Source organism: Cygnus atratus, chromosome 21 (assembly GCF_013377495.2).
Source record: "Cygnus atratus isolate AKBS03 ecotype Queensland, Australia chromosome 21, CAtr_DNAZoo_HiC_assembly, whole genome shotgun sequence".
In the NCBI taxonomy this organism is placed as follows: Eukaryota; Metazoa; Chordata; class Aves; order Anseriformes; family Anatidae; genus Cygnus; species Cygnus atratus.
Window position 1 is genome coordinate 7,518,575 of NC_066382.1, and position 25,933 is coordinate 7,544,507.

At 46.3% G+C, this 25,933-nt stretch overlaps 1 protein-coding gene across 6 annotated transcripts; it reads right to left on the reverse strand.

Annotated features, from left to right (window-relative positions):
- Positions 1-1,938: 1,938 nt before the first annotated feature.
- On the reverse strand, positions 1,939-24,369 carry HP1BP3 (heterochromatin protein 1 binding protein 3). 6 transcript variants are annotated; one of them, XM_035567931.2, is made up of 14 exons: positions 19,556-19,812; positions 18,881-19,103; positions 15,957-16,156; positions 15,423-15,528; positions 13,826-13,976; positions 13,303-13,462; positions 11,861-12,004; positions 11,228-11,308; positions 9,413-9,567; positions 8,541-8,631; positions 7,696-7,855; positions 5,102-5,213; positions 3,960-4,097; positions 1,939-3,121 (listed from the first exon to the last, which is right to left on the reverse strand). In XM_035567931.2, exons 3-14 carry the CDS (start codon positions 16,050-16,052, stop codon positions 2,836-2,838), a joined length of 1,680 nt encoding a protein of 559 aa, XP_035423824.1. In that variant the 5' UTR covers positions 16,053-16,156; positions 18,881-19,103; positions 19,556-19,812; the 3' UTR covers positions 1,939-2,835. The 6 variants fall into 6 exon arrangements, with proteins under 6 accessions (XP_035423824.1, XP_050570843.1, XP_035423825.1 ...); XM_050714886.1 differs by lacking the exons at positions 18,881-19,103; positions 19,556-19,812 and adding an exon at positions 24,292-24,369; XM_035567932.2 differs by lacking the exons at positions 18,881-19,103; positions 19,556-19,812 and adding an exon at positions 24,194-24,275.
- Between the last annotated feature and the right edge of the window lie 1,564 nt (positions 24,370-25,933).

Here is a 25,933-nt window from a genome sequence, read left to right on the forward strand (position 1 = left end):
AATAGTTTGGGGAGAAAATGGGGTCTAAGCCCTAGGAGATGCCTCCAAAAATCCCCGTGCTAGCCCTGTCTCATACCCCCGTGCACCCAAGGGTGCAAGGAAAAGTGCTCCCATGTTCTTTTTCAAGCCTTGGGCTGCTGCCAGTATCAGCTGCTTCAAGATGCCGCACAATGCCCCGGCAGGGCCCACCGGAAGAGTTGGATAGCATAGAAAAAACATAAAATGGACAGATGGGCCTGAAGAAATAACATAACAGAGCCAGTCTGGCCAGGAAGCAGAGCCTGGTGAAGAGCGTGCGGCGGATGCGGTGCAAACCTTCCCAAAGGCACAGCAGAGCCGCTGCTTTCTCCATCGCTCTGCCAGCAACACCACTGCAAGCCCAGGGTTCCCCTTCACAAGCCCAGTTTGGAGGCACCCACTTGCTCGGCGCTGCCCTGGGAAAAGAAATTGGCTAATTAGCAATCAAGGCCCCAGCCAAAAAGCGTTTGGAGATGACTGAGGGAGCAAATGGCTGTTTCTAGCCCAACCCTTGTATTCATCCCCCAAGATAAACTCAAGTCTAAGTGCTTAATACCTGAAAAGACTGGAGGAGTGCACACACACACACGCTTTTAAACAAGTCGCAGCTTTTTTAAAAATAAGTAAAGGCTCTGCTTGTCTGACCACCAGTATCGACCACTATGACCACCAGAAGTCTCTCTAGGTTGGTGCAGCTGCAGTCTACCATGAGATTCATCACCCAAAACCAAATTTCACATTTATTTATTTTTTTTCATTCATTGCCAACTATGTCTTTAAAAACAAGCCAGTTGGTTTTTTTTTTTTCCTTAAAGGAAGGACTTTGCTCTAATTTCACATGACCTGCAGCAAAATTAAGCCATGCTCAAGTGCAAAGAATTGGTGTTACCCAGACCAGTGTTTTAACAGGTACTTCTTGGGTTGCTGGCATGGGAATGTTATTGCAAAGGGGGGAGGTTGCATGGTGCTCCAAGCCACAAGATTGCCAGCAGCTGGGAAGAGGACTCCTTGTCCCCATAAGCACCCCATAGATGAGAAAACCATTTCCCAAATTTGGCTCACTTTAATGCCTACCTGGAAGAAAATACTGCCAAAACCCACTGTTTCAGTACACGCAGTGCTAGGAAAGAGACCTTTACTAAACTTTCTGATTGCTTTACATCCTTGCAAATTACTCTTTGATTGGTGTCTTCACTCTCCCAGTCTTATGTTAGCCATAATTTCATGAGCCTGCTGTTTGCATCCTTGTTACAGGGCTGGGAACAATTTAGGGTGTTTCTGTAAGAATCTTTAAACTCCCAGTTGTTGCAGGTAGCACACTGGGATTGCAACTGAAGAGAGTAAATTCAGTAAGGCTATTTTCTCCCATTTGCATTTTATTTCTAGAGATACTTCCACTGCTCTCAGTGTGGTATACGCAAAGCTCTTTCCAAAAGCACGTTAAGCAAAAAGACTGTCAGGTCACATTGGAACCATTTGCATTGCCCTGTTCAAGGGAGAGCCGAGGATGTGCCGGAGCATGTTTTGAACGCAGGCACTGCTCTGTATCAGAAAGCGGGGGGGGGGGGGGGAGGGGGGGGGGGAAGGTTTCATGTGGTCTTTTTTTTTTTTTTTTTGTCCCCACTGGACACTGTTTGGGTCAGAGGGGGAAGAAGAGCAGCAAGAGGTTCAAATAGAGCTTTCTTCTTGCTCACCTTTGTCTCCAGAGAAACCAAGGGAAGAAAAAAAGTCACAAGTCCAACCAACTACAGAGCTTGGCAGGGGCTCAGACTAAAATAGCCCCACTCTTTCACACTGTCAGTGTACTTCTAACAAAGGCTTGCCTCCGCAGCAAACCACACTTACTGTAATTCCCTCCTCTCTTCGTTTCCAGGAGGAGAAAGCTGTGGCGAGGAAGAGAAAGGACACGCAAAGCGGGCCTGGAATCTAATTTCATTTTATTTTAGCAAACTGCATGTTCTTCACTTATCAACATCTCTACATTAGCAATTGTATAGCTCTCCAACTTTTCTTTAAAAAAGGGTAAACAAGAAGTGACAAAACTTAGGCTCTTCATCTCTTAAAAATGCTTGAAAGTTGGATTCAAGAAGACTTTTATATATTTTGGTTTGAAGGTAAAAGATGTGGTGTGGAAACACTAATTCAAATCACCCACCCAACCGAGAACTACCCCTTTTCAATCCCCCCTGGTGCCAGACGATCAGTACATGTGGCAGCCTCCGGTTACTGAAGATGTCTACTCACCCCCAAAACGTGCTGGTCTGAAGAAGCCAAATGCCCCACCCCCTTAGCCTGTCACTACAACAGTTGAGCAGAAAGAAGCACTTCCAGGGCTCAGTGCAAGTGCTGTATATACACTGCTTCTTCACAGAAGCATGAAGGACCTCATCATGCAGGGGATCTAAGGAGGACTCTAGTGCCGTTGTACCTTCTCAGTTAAGAATCTTATTTCCCCAATTACCACGTTCCTGCTGTCTAAAGAGGCAAAGAACTTATTTGAAGAATTTTTAAAGCCACCCCCCTCCCTCCAAACCCAAGAGGAACACCATAAAAGGTACAGATTACATGTCCTAGAAAAGTCCTAAAATTATTGCAGAAACTAAAGATGACCTGTTCCAGGGGAGGGGTAGGCACGAGGCACAGCACTGAGATTAACAGATGCTTGGGATGGTTTGATTTAGTTTTCATCTTTTTCCCCATCATCCAAGGGAAAAAAAAAAGAAGTGTTTAAGCATCAGAACTAAAATACAAATGCACGTTGACTTTATAAAACAAGACTGCAGATTTGACCATGGGATTCCCTGACACTGGAAATATTTACTTTTTTGCCCGGAGAGATTTCCTCATGGTAGGTTTGCCCTTGGCAGAGGGTTTCACTTCCTTCCTCCCACTGGCTGCTGGTTTCTTGGAAGAGCTGCCACCAGAGGGTTTCTTGATGGCTGGGGCTGCTGGTTTGGCTTTCTTAGCAGGGGTTTTCACCTTGGGTGGGGGCTTTGCTTTTCCCCTGCGGGCTGCAGGGGTTTTTCTTGGCTTGGGCTTGGACTCTCTCCGTTTCATCGGAGGGGCCCTACTCCGTGATTTCGGAGGAGGTCTCTTCTGCATCCTGTCAGAAAGAAAGGCAGCACAAGATCTCAGTGGAGGCACAAATGCTACCCAGAGCAGAACTGCTGTCGTCAATTTACATAAATGAAGCAGATCTTGGCATCCTTGTTCTTCACCACGGATGTTCCTTTATGCAGCAGTACATTTCATTAGCTAAATCCCAAACAACAAGAAATCCTGTCGTGGATCTTGCCATGCTAAGCACTTCTCAATCCCCAGAGTTCTGCCAGCAAGGTTTCTAACTCCTTTATTAGACAGATAAACATACAAATAATGACAATGAATGTAAGTCAATTGTCAGAACAATTCAGTGACCTAAGCATCCTCTCTCGCTCTCTGAGAGAAATTTTATTACTTGATGAATAACACTTATCTTAAATCCACATTCTGAGTGAGACAGGTTTCATATCTGGCTACAGAGTTGCAAATAACACTGTAGGGAAAAGTTTTCCTAATGAAACACCTAATAAATAACAGGAAGCCCCACATGAAAGAGTCGCACTCTTGTAAAGCACAACAGACACATGGGAGACTAAAGGCAACACAGATAATAAATAGAAATTCTCTTCCTCTCATCTAGAGATGCTTCCAACTACAGAATGGAAGACAACAGTCTCTCTGGAACAAGGCATTGCTTCTGCAGGCTTCAGACATCCCAGAGAAGTCCTCATCCTGACAGTACATCAGGAGTTCAACCATAATTAGAAACTTCTTTTTCCAGTACCACTGGAGTGACAGCCTTGTGGATAAATATCCACAGCAAGGAACAAACCTGTGCACACTACAGCTGTGACTGTCATTTTTAAAGGAGCCCATTTAGCTCTCATGCTGTCACATACCTTTTCTTTGGTGGTGGCTCTTCCTCCTCAGACTCCTCCTCTTCTGATTCTTCTTCCTCCACAGATTCCTCCTCCTCTTCCTCATCAGATTCTTCAGAGTCCTCCTCCTGCTGCTTCTCCGGGTAGAGCACACCTGGGCTACAAGAGGATTCTTGTCAGAGCAGGACTTACTTCTTGGGATATGATTCCAGGGTCAGCAAACCTTAGGTAACCCCGATTCTCATCGGGGACCACTGCCCATCACCCATCATCCTTTAAGGTTACAGCTTTGAGCCTAAGCCAAAAAAAACCCAGCAAGCACAGAAGTCTATTTGTTTGGGTTTGTCTGAAACCAACATTTAGTCTCTGCAACAGCAGAAGTGCAACAGCTTTTAAGTCACCAGGAATGCCACCACACTCCTGTCCATAAGCTGCCCTTTCTCCAGTTCTCTTCCTCATTGCTCCTTCTGTGCAAATACAGGAAGACAGACAGAGGGACAAAATCAGACTTCAACGACTCTGAACACATGCCAGAGCCACTGAGAGCTTTACATGTATGTAATAAAAGAAGGTGGGAAGCAGAGACTTTAATGACTGTGTTGCCATTTGGCTCTTCATGGGACACTAAGGCTTCCCTGGGCTCCACGTGGCCCAGCACAATATATGTTCACAGCAGGAGAAGAATGGCTGTTTTAGTCTCACAGTAGCTAATCTAGGTCTTCTTCCCTCCTCCCACCCCTCCTCCACATCGGCATTAAGAGAGGCAAACAACTGGGTCCTACTTGTTATGAGCATCCTTGCATTAAGAACAGTACACTATACCTGCTTATGTGAATTTGTTTAAGCATGGGAACACTTAAATAGCCACTACCCTATGAAAAAAACATCACAACAGAGCTCCTGAAAACATTTAGCCCAATATTTTTGTTGTCCTTAAAAGCCTCCCTTGCTAATGAAGTCAGCTTTATGTCCACTCACAGTCAGACATCCAAGTAATGTCATTATCTAGAGCGAGATTGGTGACAATGTTGTGGTTTATCAGTTATTAAACCCTCCACAAACTTCCCTGTAAATAGAAGGTCAGCCTATGAACTTCAGCAACACTATCTGGCTGATCTATGCAACACTTATCTTCAACATCATTTTACAGCCAAGCTCTTTACCTAGGATAATAAGGGAAACAAAGCTGAAAGGTTCCACTGAAGCCCTTTCCAGAAATCTGCTCCAGCCAGCCATTCTTCTCACATCTCTGCAGGGTTCTCTTCAGTAGATGCACTGTGAAAAATCAGAGAAAGGTTGTGTTACCATCTTTATCCACTTGTCTAACCTTACTGCTCTCTGCAGTGCCCTCTGAAATCAGAGATGGAGAGTCAGAATGAAGTCTCCTTTCCCAGGACACCTGCGGGGAAATGAAACAGCACCAGAGACCCGCGACTCATGTAGACATCACTGCATGCTTGTGCACTCAAAGACCATCTGCTTTGTGGAGGACCCAGCTAGACCACTGCATTTAGAAGTTTTAGTATGTCATATTCAAAGGGAAATCCTTTCACAGTTAATTTTCTGGAAAATTCAAGCAATATACAAGATTCAAGTGTTGGCTCGTGAACACTTATCAAGAATGGGTTTAAATTCACTGAAGGAAGAAGTCATGATCAAGGGATCCTTCTTTATAAATGCATTCAAAAACATCACGTAACTAAAGCTTTCTTCAACATATTCTTTTAAAATGTTTAAAATAAGTGTTTACTCTGTTTTTACCCTCATCTCCCTCACGTTCCAAAATTTATGCAGTACGTCTGTCCTCGTTTTCATTTTCTTTAATGGGAAATTTGGTCTAGAAGTATGACAAATGATGTTTTCATTCCAATCTTCTGTTCCACTGTGCACCATATAAGAATTCTTATCAAAAGTGTGCAAATGAAGGGGATCTTTGTCTCAGGTAAAGGTATGAAACTGTTTTAGTTCAAAACCATTTCTGGCTTAAACTAGGGGGGACAGTTTACAGATTTAGCTCCCTTGAAACAAATGGAAAAGCAAGGCCTGCCCTCAAGCATATCCTAAAGAGGTTCACTTGAGGAATGGAAAGAAAAATCAAGAAACATGCTGTCACTTGAATCTGTTCTGCATGATTAATGCAAAGGTATTCACTCTAACCCCTTATTCAGCACTTCTGAAATGGGCTTTTATCAAGAACTGACACTTCACAGTAAGAGAATCATTTGGGACAATGCCATACCTTCACCATCCTACAGACTACCTCTGCTGAAAAGTTTTAATTTGAGTGGCACTAGAAAAGCTTGCATAGCTACTTGAACCGGCTGTATCCATTAAATTATTAGTGTTGCAACACTAGGTTCTTAAAAAGTTCTTGGACTACAAAAAACTCCACACTTTTGTAAAAAGGAGCAACACAAACAACATCAAGCTATTTCTACCTGGGGTACCAAAGATGAACAGCAGCATGTAAAGGATTTGACTGGAGTTGTAAGGGTGAGGTATAAAATGGGGAACAGTGTAGAATACTGGCTCTGTAGTGTGTACCTGCCTGCTTTTACATCTCACCACATATTCCTCTGGTTGCTCCTAAAACAGAGCAGAGAACAGCAAAATCATTTTTATGCAATGGAGGGAGAAAGAAAACAACAGACTACTAGCTGAAATTTCCTTATCTGACTAGCAAGGCTGACAAGCACTCGAGGCTGACTAAACACAGGCCTCTAGGGACCGGCGCAGCTTCCTATGGTCATGAAAACAAATAACATAAGGGCTTAGTAAGCCTGGGAACTCTCTTCCCTGCCCCAAGATTAAGAGGTCACGCTTGGCATCAGCCTCTAATTGGCAGAAGGCCTCAGGCAACTTCTTTAGGCCCCGCTGCCGGCAGGGAGCCTATGATCCTCCTCTACATGTTCGTAAGCTCTGCTTCAAAGACCTGTGCTGATTTCTGTGCTTCATCTCCATGTGATGGCTGTGGGATCAGCAAGCTCCTCTCTAGCCCCTGCTCCTGTGGGATGGCACCAGCACCATGACACTACAGCAAGAAACTGATCTACTTTCAGGTCAGATTCTGCTAGATACTGCTGCAAGCTCACACTGCTTCAAATGACCTTCAGCCTACGTTAAATTGCATCACGGCTTAGACCAAGTAATGCAAATAAGCCATTAGCAGATCTACTTTAAAGTCACTATTAGTATTATTTCTGCTAATGCAAAAGCCAAAATAGACATTGTCATTACTGGGAATGAAGATGTGCCACACCTTTTTCCAAATACAACTGGATTAGTTTCTTTCCTTACTTGCTTGACCTTTTAAAATCTGAGCCAGAGGAGGACCTCAAACAAAACAGTAAGAGGGATGCTTGCAGATTTTATTTTATTTGTTAAAGTTAGACTGTGCAACTTCTCTAAATTAAAAGCAGCTAGGAACTGTACTTATGCCAAGCTGTAGCCTCTCAATATATATATATAGAAATCCAGCTGGTGATTTAAGAACAATAAAGTAGTTGAATACTATCCCCCCTTCCTGGAAATACGCTACAGACAAGAAAAACATGCATTTTGTCTCAGAAACTAGCCTTTGTCAGGCTTGAAAGGAACTAATGGGAATTAAAAACTCTGAGCATCTCTGCAGCACAAAGAGCAGAGCAGCTGTCAGTTCCCTAGCAAGCTCAACCAAATAGTTTAAAGGTGCTGCACAGACATCTGCAGCTGCAGAATTCTCTTTCAGCTTGTGAAAAAGGAAAGTTATATAGTTTACCCTGGAAGTTGGAGTTGGTCCCTGGGTGGTTTTCCAGGATATACTTCTTCAGTGCTGTGGTGGAGCAGGTCTTCGGTTCATTCATGGCCGCAATAGCAGACAGGATGGCATCTTCCATCAGAGTCCCACCCAGCAGGGGCTTCTCCCCTGACCTCTTCAGCTATTTTCCAAGGAGGAAGAGAAAAGCATCAAGACAAAATTCTCCCAAACCAGGTCAGGACAAGCTCCTCTGCACCAGGTGGGTCGGCGCTCCTGCATTAGCACAGATACGTTTTATATTAAAACCCTGCATAGGGAACGCTGCCCTCCCAGCTTTAACGGTAGGACAGGCCTATTCAGTCAACTGGCCTGCAGTGCTTTGCACTGCTAACACATTGTCCCAGTCCCAAAATACACCGCAAGGGTATGGCAATCTAAGGGCCCGTCACTCAGGGAAGGAAATAAATCAGATCTTCCTCCATCCCACAGACCAAATGTAACCAAGAGACATCTATGGCACAGACATGAGGAAAAGACATTGCAGACATCTGGGGTACCTACTGCACTTACAATTAGTGATGGAAAGGAAAGCTTACCCCACCATCTCCCCTACTGTGCTAGTGAGTCAGAGCTGAAGCAGCGTGTGGAACACGCTAAGCAAGGAAGGTGGGGGGGGGGGTCTGTTCCAGAAATGTAGACCAAGAGGAGAAAGAGTCCTACTGCTTCATAGTTTCACAAGTGCTGAATTTGACAGGCTGCTAAAGAAAGGTGTACCCAACAAAACTGGGGTGGGGAGGGCATGTAAACGTATATCCAAGGCTTCTGGTCAGTACACTCAACAAAACAAGACGAACTCTGGCTCTGACCTGGAATGTCCCAGACGCTCCTTTCCCTGTGATCTGCTCTAGCTGGCCCTTCTCTACAGCTCTCTGCAGGGCATTCTTCAACAGCTGAGGTCTGAAATACAGGAGGATAAAGCTTTACTAACACACACTGACAGCTTAAAAAACAAACAGAGAAACAACACTCTATAGAGAGTGTGAGAGGAGCAGTACTTGCAAGTGGTATCTGCCTACATACAGACATTTTAAATGGAGATCTGTCAGCAAGTGCTGATTACATGAGAGGAACAACGTACGTTAGCGGAAATTGAACTGCAATGCTTTCTGGGTGTCACTGCGCATCCAGAAACAGATAAGCTTCATTTGGAAGGATTTACTCATTTTGAAATGCACATTTGGAGACTGGACTCAGTGGGCAATGAGTCAGTCAGCTCAGAGAAAAACAAGGGACTGAGTACAACAAGCCCTGGTAAGAGGTGATGCATAGGACTTTCCTAGATTTGCTTCCTCCCCGACCTTTGACCTGCTCCACATGGGCAAACTCAGATCATATTAAGCGTGTGCCGGTTAAAGCATTCAGAACCAAGTGGGACAAGATTCCAAGGAGAGGCCTTCATATCCATGCAGCTACAAGGATCCAGTTTTCGCTAAGGGCAGAGATGCGTACAACAATGCTGATGTCGGCATCACGAACAAAGATTGGGTGTGGAGGGATGTAGAGAAAAGGCACAGCTTTTCTCAAGCTTTCCTGTAGGCTCTATGATGCAGAGCACCACCTGTCTGCTGCCTGATGAAATGCTGAATTGAATCACTGTGAAGCGAGGCAAAGCCAGGGGAAGGCAGCATTTCACAGCTTCGCTGGAGCCCCACTTGCAGAAGCGTATACCTGCACCTACCTTATATCTACTTTGAGTTTGGGGTAATACTGAGACACATATTTCTTGATCAGGCTGTAAGAAGCTTCCTTCGGCTCACAAAGGCGGGTGAAAGCCAGTGGCAGGATGTCTTCCAGCTTGACCTGTTGCTCTGGAGTCGAAGCGGAAGTGCTTTTCTGAAATACACATACTTTTACGCATCAGTGGGGCCTAAAACTCTAGGTTTTCTGAACCAGCAATGCACAGGTGAGAAGTGCTCCTGGCACTGGCCACAGATCTGGAAAAACAAGTTCTATAAGGCAGCTCTTTAAAATAGCAATTTAGAAAGCTCAGCTGTTTAAATAAAATCTAGCAAATCTGTTTGGAATTTTCATGAGAATTTTCTTAGGGAAAGTCTTATATTTATAAATATGTCAAGTATTTAGCAAAAGCTGTTTCCCAGTTTCCTTTTTATAGACACTTCCCTTTTCCTCTTTTTACAGAGGCTTTCCTCTGCTACCCTTCAATGAGAAAGTGAGGTGAAACGATTTAAATGTTGGCATAAAACAAAAACCATCAAAGACCAAACCCGTTTACACAGGTTAAATCTTCCCAAAATACAGCTAAACAGGAGTGCATTTTTGTTCAACTCATAGCACGAAGTCTTGCTTGAAGGTAACACTCCTTTCTCCTGAATTTTCCTCCATCACTTTGTTGCTATCAGTAGGGGATGATCATGTTCTTTGTAGAGGAGAGAGAATACAGTGGGGAAATCTGCTGATGTTTACTGATTTTGATGCTGAACTGGAGTTTTGCAAATGGTCAAACAGGTGAAGGTGCTGTTCATCCAGACAGCTGCTTGACTGCCAACTGAATTCACCAGACACAAAAGCAAGCTATTTGTTTTGCTGCAACATGGAGAAAGTACCTAAGAACAATTACACCAATAGGCTGCAGACAAGAAAAGTGATGTGTTAGCAGTTATCAGGTGCCTTACTCAAACTTGTCATGGAGTCCATGAGCTCTATTTAAAAAGATGTCACATTCCAATTAGTTTCCTTCAGTGCCCTAGTACCAGGTGTGTCACTGTTACCTTCAGGTTTAGGACTTGCGGTACTTGGCTACTTGCAGTAGCCAAGAGGTAAGAACCCCTTTGTTATAACACACTCTGGGTTCACCTGTCTATGCCATAAGGGGATCAGCAATTCCAGCTAAGCATTTTGTAACTGCAGTGTTAGAAATGCATTTCATACACCTAGTGCAGTGGGGAGCAAAGAAAAGCAGTGCTGGAACCACGACTAATTGTGAGGACTAGACTCAAACGCGTCACATTTTACTACCTCAGAACAATATACACCCAAGTTTAGCAGCTTTCTTCCAGAAGCCTTAAGGCATTTACTTCTTCCTCCCTCTGTTCTCACAGCTGATGGAAGATGTTCATTTGACAGTCATGAAGACTGAAGTCTCCCATTCATCCATGCAACAGATAAAACAGAAACAGCAGTAGCATAAAGCTCTCTTACAATACCTGAGAGGCATCTCTCTCTACCAGGTAAAGACAGAAGAGGAGCTTCATGGTTATTCAGTTTTCTGCCTCTGAACCAAAGCCTAGGGGGTTAATGTAAACATTTTAAACTAAGATTTTGATTATTTTACTTGTTTTTAATTTGTCATACTAACTTTCTGATTCTGATTTTAGTGGAACAGATATTTTAATTACTGTATTTGGGGAGCAGAAGTACATCAAAGAAGAAAAAACTGTTTGGGTTGGGGTTAGACTACGTTTTGTAAGATGCATGTTTTCAGTGTAACCCAAGAAAGATCTTTCAGAGTACTGTTTAAAGTGATCCATCTTACCTTTCTGTCTCTGGCTTTTGGAACAGTTTTTCCTGCATTAGACACCACCACAAAGCTCCCAGAAGCTCCCTTTCCTTTCACCTAGTTCAAAAGAAAGTCAGCCTGTAACAAAGTAACTCAGGATAAAAACAATTTGAAAGAGACTAGTCAACATCTTTACACAGATTTAGAATGCATTGCCATCCTGGTGATGGGCTGTTAGGGGCGCAGGCCTGACTTGAATCCACTTCACTAGATCAGAAACCACAGGTAGATATTAGAAACACCCTCTGCTGTCCTGACCAGGAGATCCTAACAGAACTGATATCACAGGCACATATTATAGTGTTAAAGGAAACATGCTCCTGCAGAAGGGATGTTGCTAGACTCAGGTTGAAGGCATATGAATCATAGAACGGCTCAGGTTGGAAGGGACATGCTGCTGCAATGCCGTATGACACAATTCAACACCATGAAATCGTCATCCATATTTCACAAAAGATAAGGTATTTGACTGACGGATCTGTCCATTCCTAACAAAGTGGCAACAGAGGGAGAAAACAACCACTCCAGAGACCAGCTAACAGAGTTTCTTGAAGTCCTGTGTAATTCAGTAATACCACATCCACCACTGCTCCACAAAGCAACTCTTACCTGTCTAATGATCCCTCTCTCCAGCTCCCTTTTCAATGCTTGCTTTAGAAGATAGCCTCTCCTCTCGAGCTCCAGGGAAGGGTATTTGTGGATGATATATTTACGTATTGCAACAACTGAGGCACCACTCTTTTGAAAGCATGCCTGAAACGGTAGCAAGATGTTAGTAAAAAGTTTCTGGACTGAACTACTTTGCTGTGGGACTGGAAGAACACGTGTCAACTAATCCCCTTTTCTGAAGCACGTACAAGTAATGGCATATACACTACATGCTCTTACAAAAACTTGTTACCTTTGGGCAAACCAGCATTGCCCGAACAGTAAGTCATCAGTAAGTCATTTTACTGATGTCAGATAGAGCAATCATTAACAGGTTAATCAGAACAAGTTGCTGATTTCTGAAGGAGACAGGATTGGCATTAGCAAACTAATTAAAAAAAAAAAGAAAAAACTAAGTTGAAGTTCTTATTTTGAAGATTGCTGTCTTTGAAGATTCATGACAGCCTGCCTGTATTGCTGGAGTCCTCCAGTTAGGGATCAGAATGGGACTACACCAAAACAATTGTTTTAAAATTTAGATTTGACATGCTGTAGAAAACCCCAACTGTGACTTGATAAAGCCCTCTTTGTTTAATCAAGTTACCAGATCTACATGGCTTCAGAAAGACTACCACAAAACCCACAGTTGCACGATAGAGGATGTAGTTTACTTACGCACAGTGTAATAATGCACTGTAGATCCTACTCTATTACCTAACCTTTCAAACAGCTGCCAGAAAGGTAAAGCTTAGAGTAACCTGACGTTTATGGCACGACTTCTCTCTAACAGACTTGGATGCACAGCTCTGTTTCAGTGGCTCAAAAGGCCATCTTGCAGTTAAGGCTGATGGAGTCCAGGACTCCAGTGAAGGCAGCTTGCATGAACCAAGCCTCAACGGGAGGGCAGCAGAGTTGCAGAGCAACAGCACAGGTCTCTTCTTATAACCTGAAGGAAGTATACAGTAAACTAAGACCAACACCACTCCGGAATGCTAGTTTACACTATTTCCATCTGTCCTGAATTAGGATAAGTTAACAAGAAAAAAATTGCATGTATCAAACAGGTGGATTAATCAAGGTAAATCTAGTTAAATATGTCTAGAAGACACAACAAATTAAATGATGCCAATAATTAACCAGGGTATGTCATCATAGCTGTTTCTAATAATTTAAACAGGAAAACATTCTAAACTAAGAAATAAGCAACAGGGCCCCTCACCATCATCCTGGACTCACATTTCAGCTCCATGGGCTTCCAGACAGAAACATGCATGCCTTACATAAGTTTCCTGCTAAAAAGGCTATCACCTGTACCATCAGCAAGTTGAAAACATAGACTTTAGGCACACAATATACTCATCTTTGTGACAGGTGAACAAAAGAAACATCTGACTCCTGATTACCTTGATAGCCTCAGTTAAAATAGCATCCATCTTGGGACGTGAAGTGGCAGCCATCTGAGTTTGCTTCTGTGCTCTAGCGAGCTGACTAGCAGAAAGAGTAGCCCATGCAGGAATGGTCTTTTTCACTTTCTTCTCCTTTTCCTTAGACTGATCCTTCTCACTTAGGAAAAATGCAAAACAACAGTAAGATAAGAGACACTGTAAAACAAGCCAACATGCACAACAACAAGAAAAGACGCCCAGAACACTTGTTACGGAGAATAATTTAAAAGAACTTTTTCATATTTCTGTTCAAAAAGATGCAACCCCCCCCCCCCCCGCCCCAAACAGGCCCTCTCTTGATACTTGTTCTCAAAACATATTCTTGAACAGCTGCTACACGTGATCAGTAGCTTCCTCTCCTGCAAAAGTGAGCAGCTTTTTCAGCATCCTATTTTCCCCATGTCTCCCATAATCTTTTCTACCTATTGAACCCGTCTTTCTCCTACTCAAATTCCTAAATTCAGCACTAAACAAGCCTTACTCCTTTTTGGTTTCTTCCGAGGACTTTGTTTCCCCCTTCCCTTCATTGTCAGGTTCCTTTGGCTGTTCTGCTTCACTGGATGCAGCAGGCAAGGTTTCATTCTCTTGTTCTTCTCCAACAGAAGCAGACTCCTCAGAGGTGGCTTCTGCATCTAAAAGATGTAAAACCACATCAGGTTACTGTCTAAAACTAGCCTGTATTCTTCAGGAAGGCAGAGGATAAAAAAATAAGAACACACCCCAGAAATGATTTCCCAGCACTTTCTTTTCTCTAATTTAATGGATGATTTGAATGTAATTTAGAAAATGAACAAACGTACTGAAAGAGATTCAACAAGGTGCAATCAGTCATCAAATGCCAGAATAACTTCAAACAGCACCACCTAGCATTTTCACAATGAACTAATTCCCCCAGTCTTCTCTTAACTCCAGGAAGTCACTGTTGCAATCATCCCTCATCACAGATGCCTATGGGTGGGGAAGGGAAGAAGAAGAGGAGGAATTCAGTATCATGAAGCATGAAGATTTTCCCCTGGGTCAAGGGTTACACGTTTTAACCCAGAAAGGTGCAAAACCACACAATTCAACAAGAGATTACAGTAAATAAATACAAGCAGCTTTGTCTGTGACAAACATGTCTTTTAAACATCGCTGTTTCTGCACTACACACTGTGGCACCTGAACGATTTTAACTATTCAACCACATTTTTCCAGACTTGGAAAAACTTTAGATTGCACATGCATTGGCAATAGCATTTGTCTATCAGCAGGATCAAACCCAGCCAGAAATCAACTTACTGAGCAAATCAATCAAGTATATTTAGCTGAGAGCAGGCCTTAAAGACTGGACTGCCTACTAGACAACATGCTTATAAACTGCTATTACCCACTTTTTGGGTAAAGAGCAGTCTACCATGACTGCTCTATGCACTAGGCATGTTGTCTATCAATGAGAAGGAGCTTAAGCACTCCTGCTTTGTTCCTGTGCATAGTTTCCCCGTGGAGGCATCATATGTTTGAAATAAAAACTGTACTAATAGTCTCCTATGTAATGTACTTATTTGTCCCACCAAAGAGGAGAAACTCAGTGAAACATACTGAAAGTGATACTGACATGGCACATTCTGAGAAAGAGAGGTGAAGCTGCTAGGACCAGACACATGAATGGCAGGCCATATTACGCAGCGTGGTAAAATCTTTCTTTTCCTGAACAAAGAAAATAAATACTTTGGTTTTCCATCCATTTCCACCTTTTGATCCCAAGCCATTTTCCTGCCACTACTGAAAGTTCACGATTTCTACCTTTAATCACAAGAATGTATAAGCTTGAAAGAGACAATACTTAATATATTTTCATGTCTGGAGTGACAGGGCTTTGACACAGAGTATGAAGGACAAAACAAATGGTTTCCCACTCGAAAAGACTACAACATGCAATTTCCAACAATCCAGGAAAAGCCTGTGAAAAGAAGCTAAGCATCGGTAATATTTTAACCGTGGCAGCAGGGATTTTCAGCAATTTCAGCATAAAAATCTACATTTGGATACATCAACACTATGCTTGGATATAACAGTCCACTACAGCATTGCTACTGTACCTGCTTTGACCTCTTCACCACCTTCAGCAGGTTTGCTTTTGGGAGGAGTTTCTCGGGAAGAAGAATTCACTGAGCGACGGATCGGCATCGTTTCGTCTTCAACTTTCTACAAAAAGCATTTGTAAATCAGTACAGGTACTGGAAAGACTCAGAAATTTTTTGAAATGGGATTAAAGTAAATCAAAGCAGCATATGTAGAAACATTCTAGTTACATTCATATTTTTCAGAATTTTAAAAAACAGTACATACTCAATCTTTGAAGCATACCAGGAGAGGATAGTTTCATATTTTACACTTATAAAAGAAATAATTTCTTTCCAATTCCAAATTGGATGAGATGAACATTTGAGGATTCTGACAACTACGGCATCTCAGGGAAAGCAGGGAGGGGGAAGGAGAGTGCCTATAGGGCTTATTAGACTCCCAATCGAGTTTCCTACAATCAGGGGAGAAAGACTACCAAGAAACCTTCAGCAGGACTGGAAGTCAATGACTGATCCAAGGGCAAGCTTGGAGAATGGGCTAGCCCCTACCTCACTTAACTTGTCCGTGTGGATCAGCTGAGCTCCCGTTAAGAGTGGAAGCGCCTTATGATGCACGGGTTCAGCTTCAGACAGATCAGTCGCCATTTAAAATAATTTCTAGCCCCAAGTGCACGTAACACTGTGGAGCCCCAGGTTTTAACCCCAAGGACTTTTTCCTAATGGTTTTCACAGTGCAGTGAGCAGTCAACCTAAAGTACAGAAAAGATGTGGTGTGAAAATTAACAAAACAGAAACATCTACGTCCATGTATCTAACAAACTGAAAAGAAAAGAATAAAAAATGACTTACAGCTTATGGCTAACGTAACTGACAATCAACACCTGCATTCAACAAAGATGCTAAAACATGTATGCAAACTTGAGTACTATGGATGTAGCAGAAATGGCAAAGGTGTAAGCCAGACCTGCAGCCTGCTCCATTAAACCAGATCTGAAAGAACAAAGATGCTATTTAAATTAACAGGAAGCATTAACAAAAAGCAGACATCGCACTGTGCATAAAGCAAAGTGTTGAGCCAACTAGTAAGCCATTCATTTCGGGGGAAAACCAGGAACTGACACTGATCCAGCTTCTACTTGCCTAAGGAATTAAGCCATTTAACCTGTTAGGGAGAAAACACACACAGTGGAGGCCTGGACCATGCCCCTCCCAAATTAAACCCCATGCAATTTAAGGAAATGAAAAAATCCTTGAAAAAGGAAATACCCATCAAAACATCAGTCATCAGACCTTCCACAAAAATATAAAGCTTCACAAAGCTCTCCTCCAAACACATGCATAGTCACGGGTAGGTTAGGCTCACCAAGTCTCACCCCCCACTGCCATTTCACTTCAGCCTTCCTTATCTGCTGCCCGTCCACCTGCATTGGCCTCTCCTAAGGAGAGGTGCTCCACCATTTCTGCCACAAACGGAGGCTTTACTTTCTCACTCGCTTGCTTTCCTCAGCATCCCCTTAACAAGCTGAGAAGCGAAACCTCACTTCTCACAGCACGGGGCTGCGCCTGCTTCCCCGCCCCGTCAGCTCCAGCTCCCCTCTTCCCTTCCTTGCAGAGAAAGGGCCCAATGCTCCCGATTACTTATCCTGATGTTTTCTTTTGCTCAGATGAGAAGGCAGACACAAACCACACATTTTCACTTTTAACAGGTTGCTTCCCCAGCCTGAGAGACTTGCTCTTGAATGGAAAGCTAACAACACCGCTTCTGACCTTGTTTTCAACACGTTTTTCACCACCGTCTCAGCACTTTGTACAGCACTCTCCATTGCAAGGGTGAATGCTCCCTGCTACACCAATACCACCCGAATTCCTTCGTATCCTTGCCCCACACCATGGTCCTCTTACTGCCTGACAGCAGGGACTCCCCGCTGACCGCAGGGATTCTCTCCAGCTCGGTTCTTTTCGCAGGCAAACCGAAGCCCAGCTGGCCAGCACGCAGCACTGTCAGCCCTCTGAGGTGGTTTCCATTCAGAAACCAGCGGCAGAAGAGCCGAGGGCAACACACAGGAAGATGGGTTGCAAGGACCGACAACGAAGGAACGGCAGCAAGCCTCCTTCCCAAATAATAACTGGATAAATTAACGAACCCACAGCCGCTTGCTGTGGTAGCCGCGTGCAGCGAGGGCAGGCCACACTGGCAGCGCTTCCACGGGAGGACACCAACCCAGCAGGGCCCTCCAGCAGCCAAAGGCCCCTTCTGCAGCACCTCTCATTCCTCCGTGACACCGGAGGGTCTTTTTGAAAGCCGACAACAACCTAGTCCTGCCTCGGCACCAGTGAAAGCCGATGAGCGTAACAGCGCCTTCGGAGACAAAACAGAAAAACCAAACCATGTTCTGAAGGGAAAATAAATTCCAGAGAGAAAATAAATGAGATGAATGAAACTCGCTGATGAAATTTCAGGATGGGAAAAAGAACTAACCGCCGATTTGAACATACATGTGGCCCAGCACTTTTTTTTTTGCCTATTTTATGCAGCCTTCCTTTCTCATGGGCAGAAAGCGAGAGGAAAAATGAAAAATTCCACTAGGCTTCAGGTCAGTGTCAATTGCTTTTTTCTAGCAAGCAAAACCTGATGCTCTTAAAAAAAAAAAAAAAGAGCCAGCATTTTGAAGTGAGTCCTAAAATAACAGATCTATACTCAAAGAAATCAGCTGGAGGCTACAGGAGACACTCTCCCTGGGATAACGAACACACACACACAAGCATGCACTGTGGCCAACGTGCTCGTGGGTTTTATTTCTTTTCATTTTTCAATTGGTGAGCTGCATGCCACACATACGAAAATAAAGGAGTCCCAACTTTGTCCTCCAATTCTCCAAGTCCTGAAAAAAAAACCCTTTGCTTTGACCACAGCATAAAGCACCTGAGCCTTCCTGCTCTCAAGAGCAGACATTAACACAGCGCACTCCAGAGCTTCAGCGCCAGCAGCACACCTGGCTGTGCCACTGCCCAGCAGAAACGTCCCCAAACAGGGGCTTGTTGCTTTCCTCTGCATTCCCGTGTGTGGGTCACATCCTGCTCAAAAGGCCGAGGGGATCAAAGGGGCAGGGGGCAACCTCCCATCGGCTCTAAAGCACCGAGGGTCTCAAAGGGGAAAGGCAGGAGCACCCACAGTCTTGTGTGCGAGCATCACAGCTCAGGAACTGCTCTGGCAAAGCCAACGTCTTCCCACAGAGGGGTCAGAATGAAACGTGATTTCTGAAGTAGGAAAAAAAAAAGTTTCTGGACTGCGTGTGAAATACCACAACATAAGACAAACAGGAACGAATTTGGTTTCTCAAAATGATAAAGCAAAAGGCAAGAAAGTTTTGCAACAGCAATGCACAAAAAAGCCAGTTCCTCTCCTTCCCCTCTCTAAAGGGAACAGAGGATGTGTTTAACAGAAAAATCAAGCCACTCAAAGCGACTGTTACCTGGCTACCCTAGCTCCATGTGTGGGTGCTACGGCATCTTTAGATGTGTCCCACGGCCATGACTGCAAGCATTGCTCTTAAGGAATTGGGAAGTAATAACCGTGTTTTGTATTTACACGGATGTCAACCACACAAACACCGTGCTCAGGAAGAGGCCATCACTTGAGGATGCAGGTTTTGAAGGTGGTCGTTGGGTAACTCACGTCAACTTAAACCTGGTCGGCTGTCAGGAGAAAAGCATGTCAGCAATGAAAGGAACACCGGGATACTAACCATTAACACAATTGCTCGAGCACACACAGTAACTCTTCATGTTGCCACGCTCGCTGGCTTTCCCACAGGCTATTTGAACTGCTCCACAGATCAGATCGCAGGTTCCCATGCTATGGTGAAGCGGCCCTTTCAAAGCTGGTAACCCAGCTGGGAGCTGATAAGCAACAAAAAACCCTTTCTGGATTCCTAGATTAGCAGAAATGCTCGATAGCATTCAGTCCCCCAGCTCAAGGAGAGACCACTAGTGGAAAACCCAATCAAAGGTGCAGTAGCTTTCCATGAACTACTATGAAAAAAAGTACCTGTACTGATTTCCTCCTAATCTATCAGCAAACTATTCAGAGGAGAAAAAAAACAGAACAGAACACAACCACATAACCAGAGGCTTCAGCTGAGACACACCTGTTCTGGATATTATTTCCAATGAGTGGAGTCCCCTCATCAATGCAACGGGCACAGGAATTTAAAAAAAGCTTATTTGAGGCCAGTTGACTCCTCGGATTTTCGTAAGACAAGGCCATAAGATTTTCCAGCTTATCTCAGACTCCAATCTCAAATATTTTGGGACAAAATCAGGTCTTGAGCATGGCAAGCCAACTGTCGCACCGGAGGAAATGCCAGGTCACAAGACTCCTGGCAGGGTACCCGGGCTGAGCGGTCTGAAAACAAATATGCAGTGGAGAAGTGAGAAAGCGTGTCCAGCGCCGCGCCGTACGGGTGTCCCCTTACTGTCACACAACACGCAACGGCCATCGAGGTGCTCCGAGACATGACTTGGTTTACCCTACGCAGCACGGGTCCAGAAATTAGGTCAAAAAGGGCCAGAAAAAGTTTGTACGTCCTTGCAGATTTGAAGCCAGGCTGACGAGGGGTACAAAACCACCAGCCTTACAAGCAGCACAAGCAAGAATGACTGTTTGTTATCAGAAAGGCTTAAAAAGCAACATAACTGGATTTCAAACAGAGGTCGTTGATTATCATGCAATCATCTACTACTTTCTAATGCTGTTTTGAACAGCGGAGTGTTTAAATGTCTCAGAAACCGCAGGAAAAACAGCACAGGGACATGTTAGTATTTCTGCAAAGCAAAAATGGAAATCCAAATCAAACATGCCAAAACGTTACCTTCTAAACTGCAAGCTGACCAACTTGGACCTCTGAAATCCTCAAAGCTCTTCCCAGAAATCCAGCTCATGCAGAGGACACCAAACCCCTCAATATCTACAACGCCACTGAATATATCATCCTGCAACATCTTTGACACAAATTTGTTTTACAAAACGGATCTATTAAAAGTCCTCAGCTGGTTGCCTCTCTCAGCTTGCTTCGCAAAGATGTTCCAGCATTTCCTGATCTCCCTTTTGTTTTGCAGTCGACTGAGCAGCCTGTTGTCTTGATTAAATCAGACCAGTAGTATTAAGTCATTTAAAACAGCCCAAAAACGTGCAGAGAAATAAGATCTCTTACTGAGCCCAGAATACGAGTTAGTCCCCACTTCTAATCCTTATTTGGCAGCCTGCTCGGAAATCCCCCCCCCGTCTCCCACCGCCGCGCGCTCCCAGCACACCAGCCTTGCCCTAACTGCCCCGACCCGGCAGCAGTCCCTGCTCCTTATGGCCACCGCGCCGATTCCCTGGGAGGTGTCCCACTTCCACAGACCTTTCAGTTCAGCTATGAGGACCGCATTTGCGACTCTCTTGCGGTTCAGCCTCCCTGAGATCTGTTACAGGCTATCTGAGCCCCATGCTGCTAGAAGCATTATGAACCATCTTGTTTCAATTAAAGAAGAACAGTGGTCCAATACAAAGATCCAATAGCTCACCACTTGGCAGGCAAGAAATTCTTTGGCTTGACTAGTATTACAGCTTCTATTTCCGTCGACTCCTTGCACACTGGTAAGGAAGGGAGCAACAAATCTCAAGCATGTTAGGCTTTGGGGGAACACAGAGAAAATCTTTTGCACTTCTAGTACTCACACACATGCGTTCCTACACACAGAGACCCAAATGCCAGAGGATTTTTCTACGTCTAAAGATGCATTCTCATTTCAGGGTAGCACCGAATTTGGACCTCTGACTCCAACCACCGCTAACAGAACCTGACTTACGCCCTGCCTCTTCTGCTGAGTTTACACAGCAAAGCAAAGATTAAATACTGCCCTTCTGCACACACAGATCCTGCTTTTCCTGCAAAAGAGGCAGCGGGATTGATGCTGGGACGACCCACCTGGGACTGAGCTCAGCACCTCGTCTCTGCTAGGATATGAAACCAGTGACTCAAGGTCAGCTCAATCTCAACAGATGCTTATTAAAATACAAGGAAAGACCCATGCCTCACCCCTGCTATTCCTCGCCACCAAGAACGCCTGCTCAATATAAAAACAACTGTGGGTTTCAGATTCTTTCTCCATCAGTCTCTGACCCATACAGAAGACACGAACAGCAGATGAATTCCATGGCCAGGATTATCTTCTCTTCCCGTACCCAGGAGTAATTGTTCATGTCAAAACGCACATCCAGAACCAGGTAATGTGCAACTTATATTATGTCACCACCATGCCTAGGAACTTTCAAAAACTTCAGCTAAGGGATTGATACAAAGCAAAATTTCTGCTTGCATAGCTGCCTAAAAATAATCCCTCTCTGCACTGATGCTCAGGATTGTGACAGCGACAACCTACACGGGACAACAGTTTCTGAACAATTCCGGCCAGGACGGTCCATGATCTGGATTCTCCACGAGCTGCTGCTGGGAAGCAGCTAAAGAACGAAGTGGCCTGCACCAGGGACGCAAGGTTCAGCTTTCCGTTTATAATAGGTTGAGGTCACAAACTTAAACTTACTCCAGCACAAAATCCACTGCTGAAAGTTTCACAGTCTTGGATGAAATACCTTAAATCCAGGATCCAGCACTATGAACGCTGACAAACCACTGATACTTAAACAAATGCTTAGGCTGCTAGTGTTACATACCAGGGCAAGAACCTTCTACAGGCAACACCCTCCGCACTATGAATGTAACACCACCATATAAACTCTCCTTCCAAACTATTACTTATTAAGCCATCACTTACTGGTCCATAGTACAAACACTATACATAACAAAAGCTATGAATTGCTGGCACTCTACACAAAACCACTGGCACCTCCTGTTGGAGTCCATCAATGTAAAACTTTCTCCTCTCTCAAGGAACTTAAAACCCTCACGACAACCTGGGCCACTTGTAACAAAACGCTCACAGAAGGGACACATCAGTTTCCACTGAAAGGAAAAACACATGAGAAAGAGAGATTTTGGAGACAAAAATAACTCAAGCAGCTGCTACCTGAGAGAAGCGCATGAAACATTGAAAAGTTGGTTTACTAACAGGCACACTCGGTTAAAGGGGAGAAAGGGGGCAGAAGCCAGTAGGTATTCTCACAGCACATATGCTAAGTTCACCTGCAGTACGAACGATGGGTATTTTCTTCCCCTGCCCACCCCTGACTTCCAAGGCCCCCCTGCTATCCACCAGCCCTTTTAAATCCCTCCCGAGGAAGGTAAGCGCTCTCCTGCGCAGCTCACCAGCACAGCTGGGCTCTCAAACAGCCCACGCTCACCTGCACCCTTCCGCTTCCCTCATCCCCCCCGTGCACAGTCCTCACACAGAGAAGTTTAACAGCACAGCCCTGTCCATAACCAGGAGTACCTCTGCGCTCTGCAGTACAACCGCTGCTTGCCAAAGACTGCTGGCCAACTATTTCTTAAAAACGCTAAAAATACTAGTTGTGGCAAAAATAAACAAACACCACCAAAATTAACCGCACGCCTGAAAAAAAATCAAAAAAAAATCAGAGAGCGGCTGCTACTCAGAAGGCCTGATAAGAACCGAGGAGTTACGTGCCTGTTAACCCCAAAATAACTCGGCGGCCAGGCAAGGCTCCTGGAAAGAGCAACCTCTGCGATACCAAAGGCGCGAGCGAACCGCCAGCAAGGAGCGCGCACACCCGCGGCCTCCCGGCACTTAACTTCTGCTCCAGCCCAGGCTGAGCAGCCCCCTGGGCCCGGGGACAGCCGTGACTGGGGAGGCCGGCACAGAGCAGCCCGAGAGGTCCGGGCCGGGCAGCGCCCCCACCCCGAAGCTGTCCGGGGCAGCGCTGGGACCCGGGGGCCCGTAATTATAATTACGATCGTAATTAGTGCCCGAGGCTCGGCTGCTGCGCCCCCAGCTCCGGGCGGCCTCACGCTTGGGCCCGGCCCCCGGCAGCGCGGAGGGCCCGGGGCTGGGCCCCTTCCCCGCCCCACCCCCCCCGGCCGAGCGGTGCCCCCATGGCCTCCGGGGCAGTTCGGGGAGGGAATAAAAACAAACTGAAGAACCGGGGCGCGGCGGCGCCCCGAGGGAGCCCCCCGGGGCCGGGCCCGTGTGGGGGCGAGGGCCCGTGCCCAGCCCCGGCGGCCCTCCCTCCCCTCCCACCGCCGCGGGACCTATCACGACAGCTCCCGACAGCCGCCCCGTGAGGGGAGGGGGCCCGCCCTGGGCTCGGCCGCCACCCTCCGCACTCACCAGCAGGCCCGGCGGACACAAAGCGGCCTCTAATGGCGGCCGGGAACCGGGACGGGCGGGGGGGGCGGGGGGGGGCCGGGGCAAGGGGGCGGGGCCGCCGCCCGCGGGGGGCGGGCCCCGGCGGCGCCGCCGGCCAATGGGAGGCCGCGGGCATTTTTCGAACGCGGGGCGGGCCCCTCCCGCCTCTGCGGCGGAGGGGGAGGGGGCGCGCGTGCGCGGGGCCCGGCGGCCCGCTCCCCCCCCCCCGAGGCCCCGCCCACTCCGCGAACAAAACAAGGGGCGGGGCCCGCGCACAGCCGCGCTCCGCCCCCCCCCCCGCCTCAGCCGCGAGCGGCCCCGCCCGGCCGCGCTCTGAGGCGGTTCCCGCCACAGCCCCCTGAGGGCGCTGAGGGACGGGCCCCGGCCGCGGCCCCGGCGCCGGCCCCGGGTACCCCTGTGGCAGCCCGGGCCTCGCCCCCGCCGCTGCTGTGTTTCTTCCTTCCCTGTCCTGTCCTTACACAGCGTGATCCGCACCGGCGCGCTGCGTTTCCCAAAGCTACCCAGCTGCGCGCTGCTGCCTTTCTCGTGTTCGACAAGCGGAGACTGTTGCCCTTACCCGAAATTGCCGTTAAAAGGTGTTTCCGGGCGAGGGAAGCCGGCCCCGGTGACGCTACCTCCGTGGCGGAAATTTGCTGTCACAGCGAGCTAACGCCTTCTCGTGCGGGGAGGATCCCTGCGGGGCAGTGCCAGGGTGGCTGTGAGGCAGAGCGGCGGCGTGACCCGCGCTGTATTTTCACCAGCGTGTGGTAACTTCAGGCTTGTGCACAGAAAGCTGAGGTAGCAAGCAGAAACTCATTCTTTCTGTGTACCTCAATGATCTTGCTCCAAGTTTTGTTGATTTATTTTTTTTTTAATTTTTTTGCCTAGGCCTATTTTTTCCCCCAAGTTTGAGGTGTAATTCCTCAATTTGCTACCTGCTCCTGTTCTCTTTGGGCTGCAAGTACACTTTCTGCAAACTATCCCCAGAGCTCCACACACAGATCTGACAGACTGAAATGTCTTTAGCCCCAAAGTATTACAGTCCGTGTTGTGTACTGTTCCCAAATGCCGCAAAGCTTTTCATCTGTAGGCTCTTGCCAGGCAGCTTCTCAGCTGTTTTCTGCACGTAACCCTGTGTGCTGCAGACCTCCTCCTGGCTGTTGGTGCTTCCATGATGTGGGGAAGGCACTGGCGTATTTATTTGGGCACCGTGGCACCCTTCAGCCCTCCTACAGATGGGAAACCTCATTTACGAGGCACTTATGCTGTTCTCAGAACGGTGGAGGTGTCTTGTTTTCGCACTGCAGTGAATAGTGCTGTGGCTATTTCTGCTCTAAGCATTTTCCAACGTTTTTTCTTTCCTCCCTAAAGTGGCTGCTTTAACAGCGTACTACTACACCTGAGAGCATCTCCTTCAAAAGCCAAGCTGCTGTGACCAAGGCCTGGCCCTGCCGATCATCTTCTCCAGCCCAGACTCTCTCGGTGGTGCTTTGCTTTCTTCTTTGTCTTCTGCACTGAGCAGCCCTGGAAGTGCCTTAGCCAGATGGCTCCACTTTGCTAAACATTCCTTCGTTTCTTGTGAGTGCGAAATAAGGACTGTGCAGCTGCAGAAAAATGTGTTCTTTGGCCTTTCCCCCCTAGCGGTGCCTCTCTGGCAGGAGGGAGGGGATTGGAAGGTGGAGGAGAGGAGAGCATGAGGGAGCGTGCTCCTTTACTGCAGGCTTTTAAGACACGATGAAGGAAAGATGAAATCACCCCAGCTGCCTTCCCCTTGCTCACTGCAAGCCTTTGTGCAATACCCCAGCACCTGTGTTTGCTGAGCCACAAAACTACACTGAGATGCAAGCAGAGGAGGAGAAAGGATTTTGTTGTCTCTCCCTGTTTTTTCTTTCTTTTTCTTTTTCTTTTTTTTTTTTTTAAATCTCTAAACCCAGCCCAGAGGGGAGCTGTGGCCCCTGTACATTCCTTACAGCCACATGCCTGCCTGACCCCAGTGGGCTGGGAGGCCTCCTGCCCAAATTCCGTGCCTGGGCAAGGCAGCTGCGTGCTGCAGAGGGAGCACGTTCCTGCTGAATCTCTCCCCTCCACCCCGCGTTTTGGGTGGCCTTGTGGCATCTGTGCGCCGCTCCCTGTTCACCCAGGGCGTGCCACTGGCAGAAGTGGAGCTGTAGGAACTGATGGTGACCTTGCATGCTTCGGTGAGGATGCGCAGTAGGAAG

Coding starts and splice junctions, on each gene's coding strand:
- HP1BP3 (XM_050714886.1), bottom strand. CDS start 16,052: ATGGCGACTGATCTGTCTGAAGCTGAACCCGTGCATCATAAGGCGCTT. Junction 15,529..15,956: donor ACACGGACAAGTTAAGTGAG/GTAGGGGCTAGC, acceptor TGCTTTTTGTAG/AAAGTTGAAGACGAAACGAT. Junction 3,122..3,959: donor GAGCCACCACCAAAGAAAAG/GTATGTGACAGC, acceptor TCTTTCTGACAG/GATGCAGAAGAGACCTCCTC.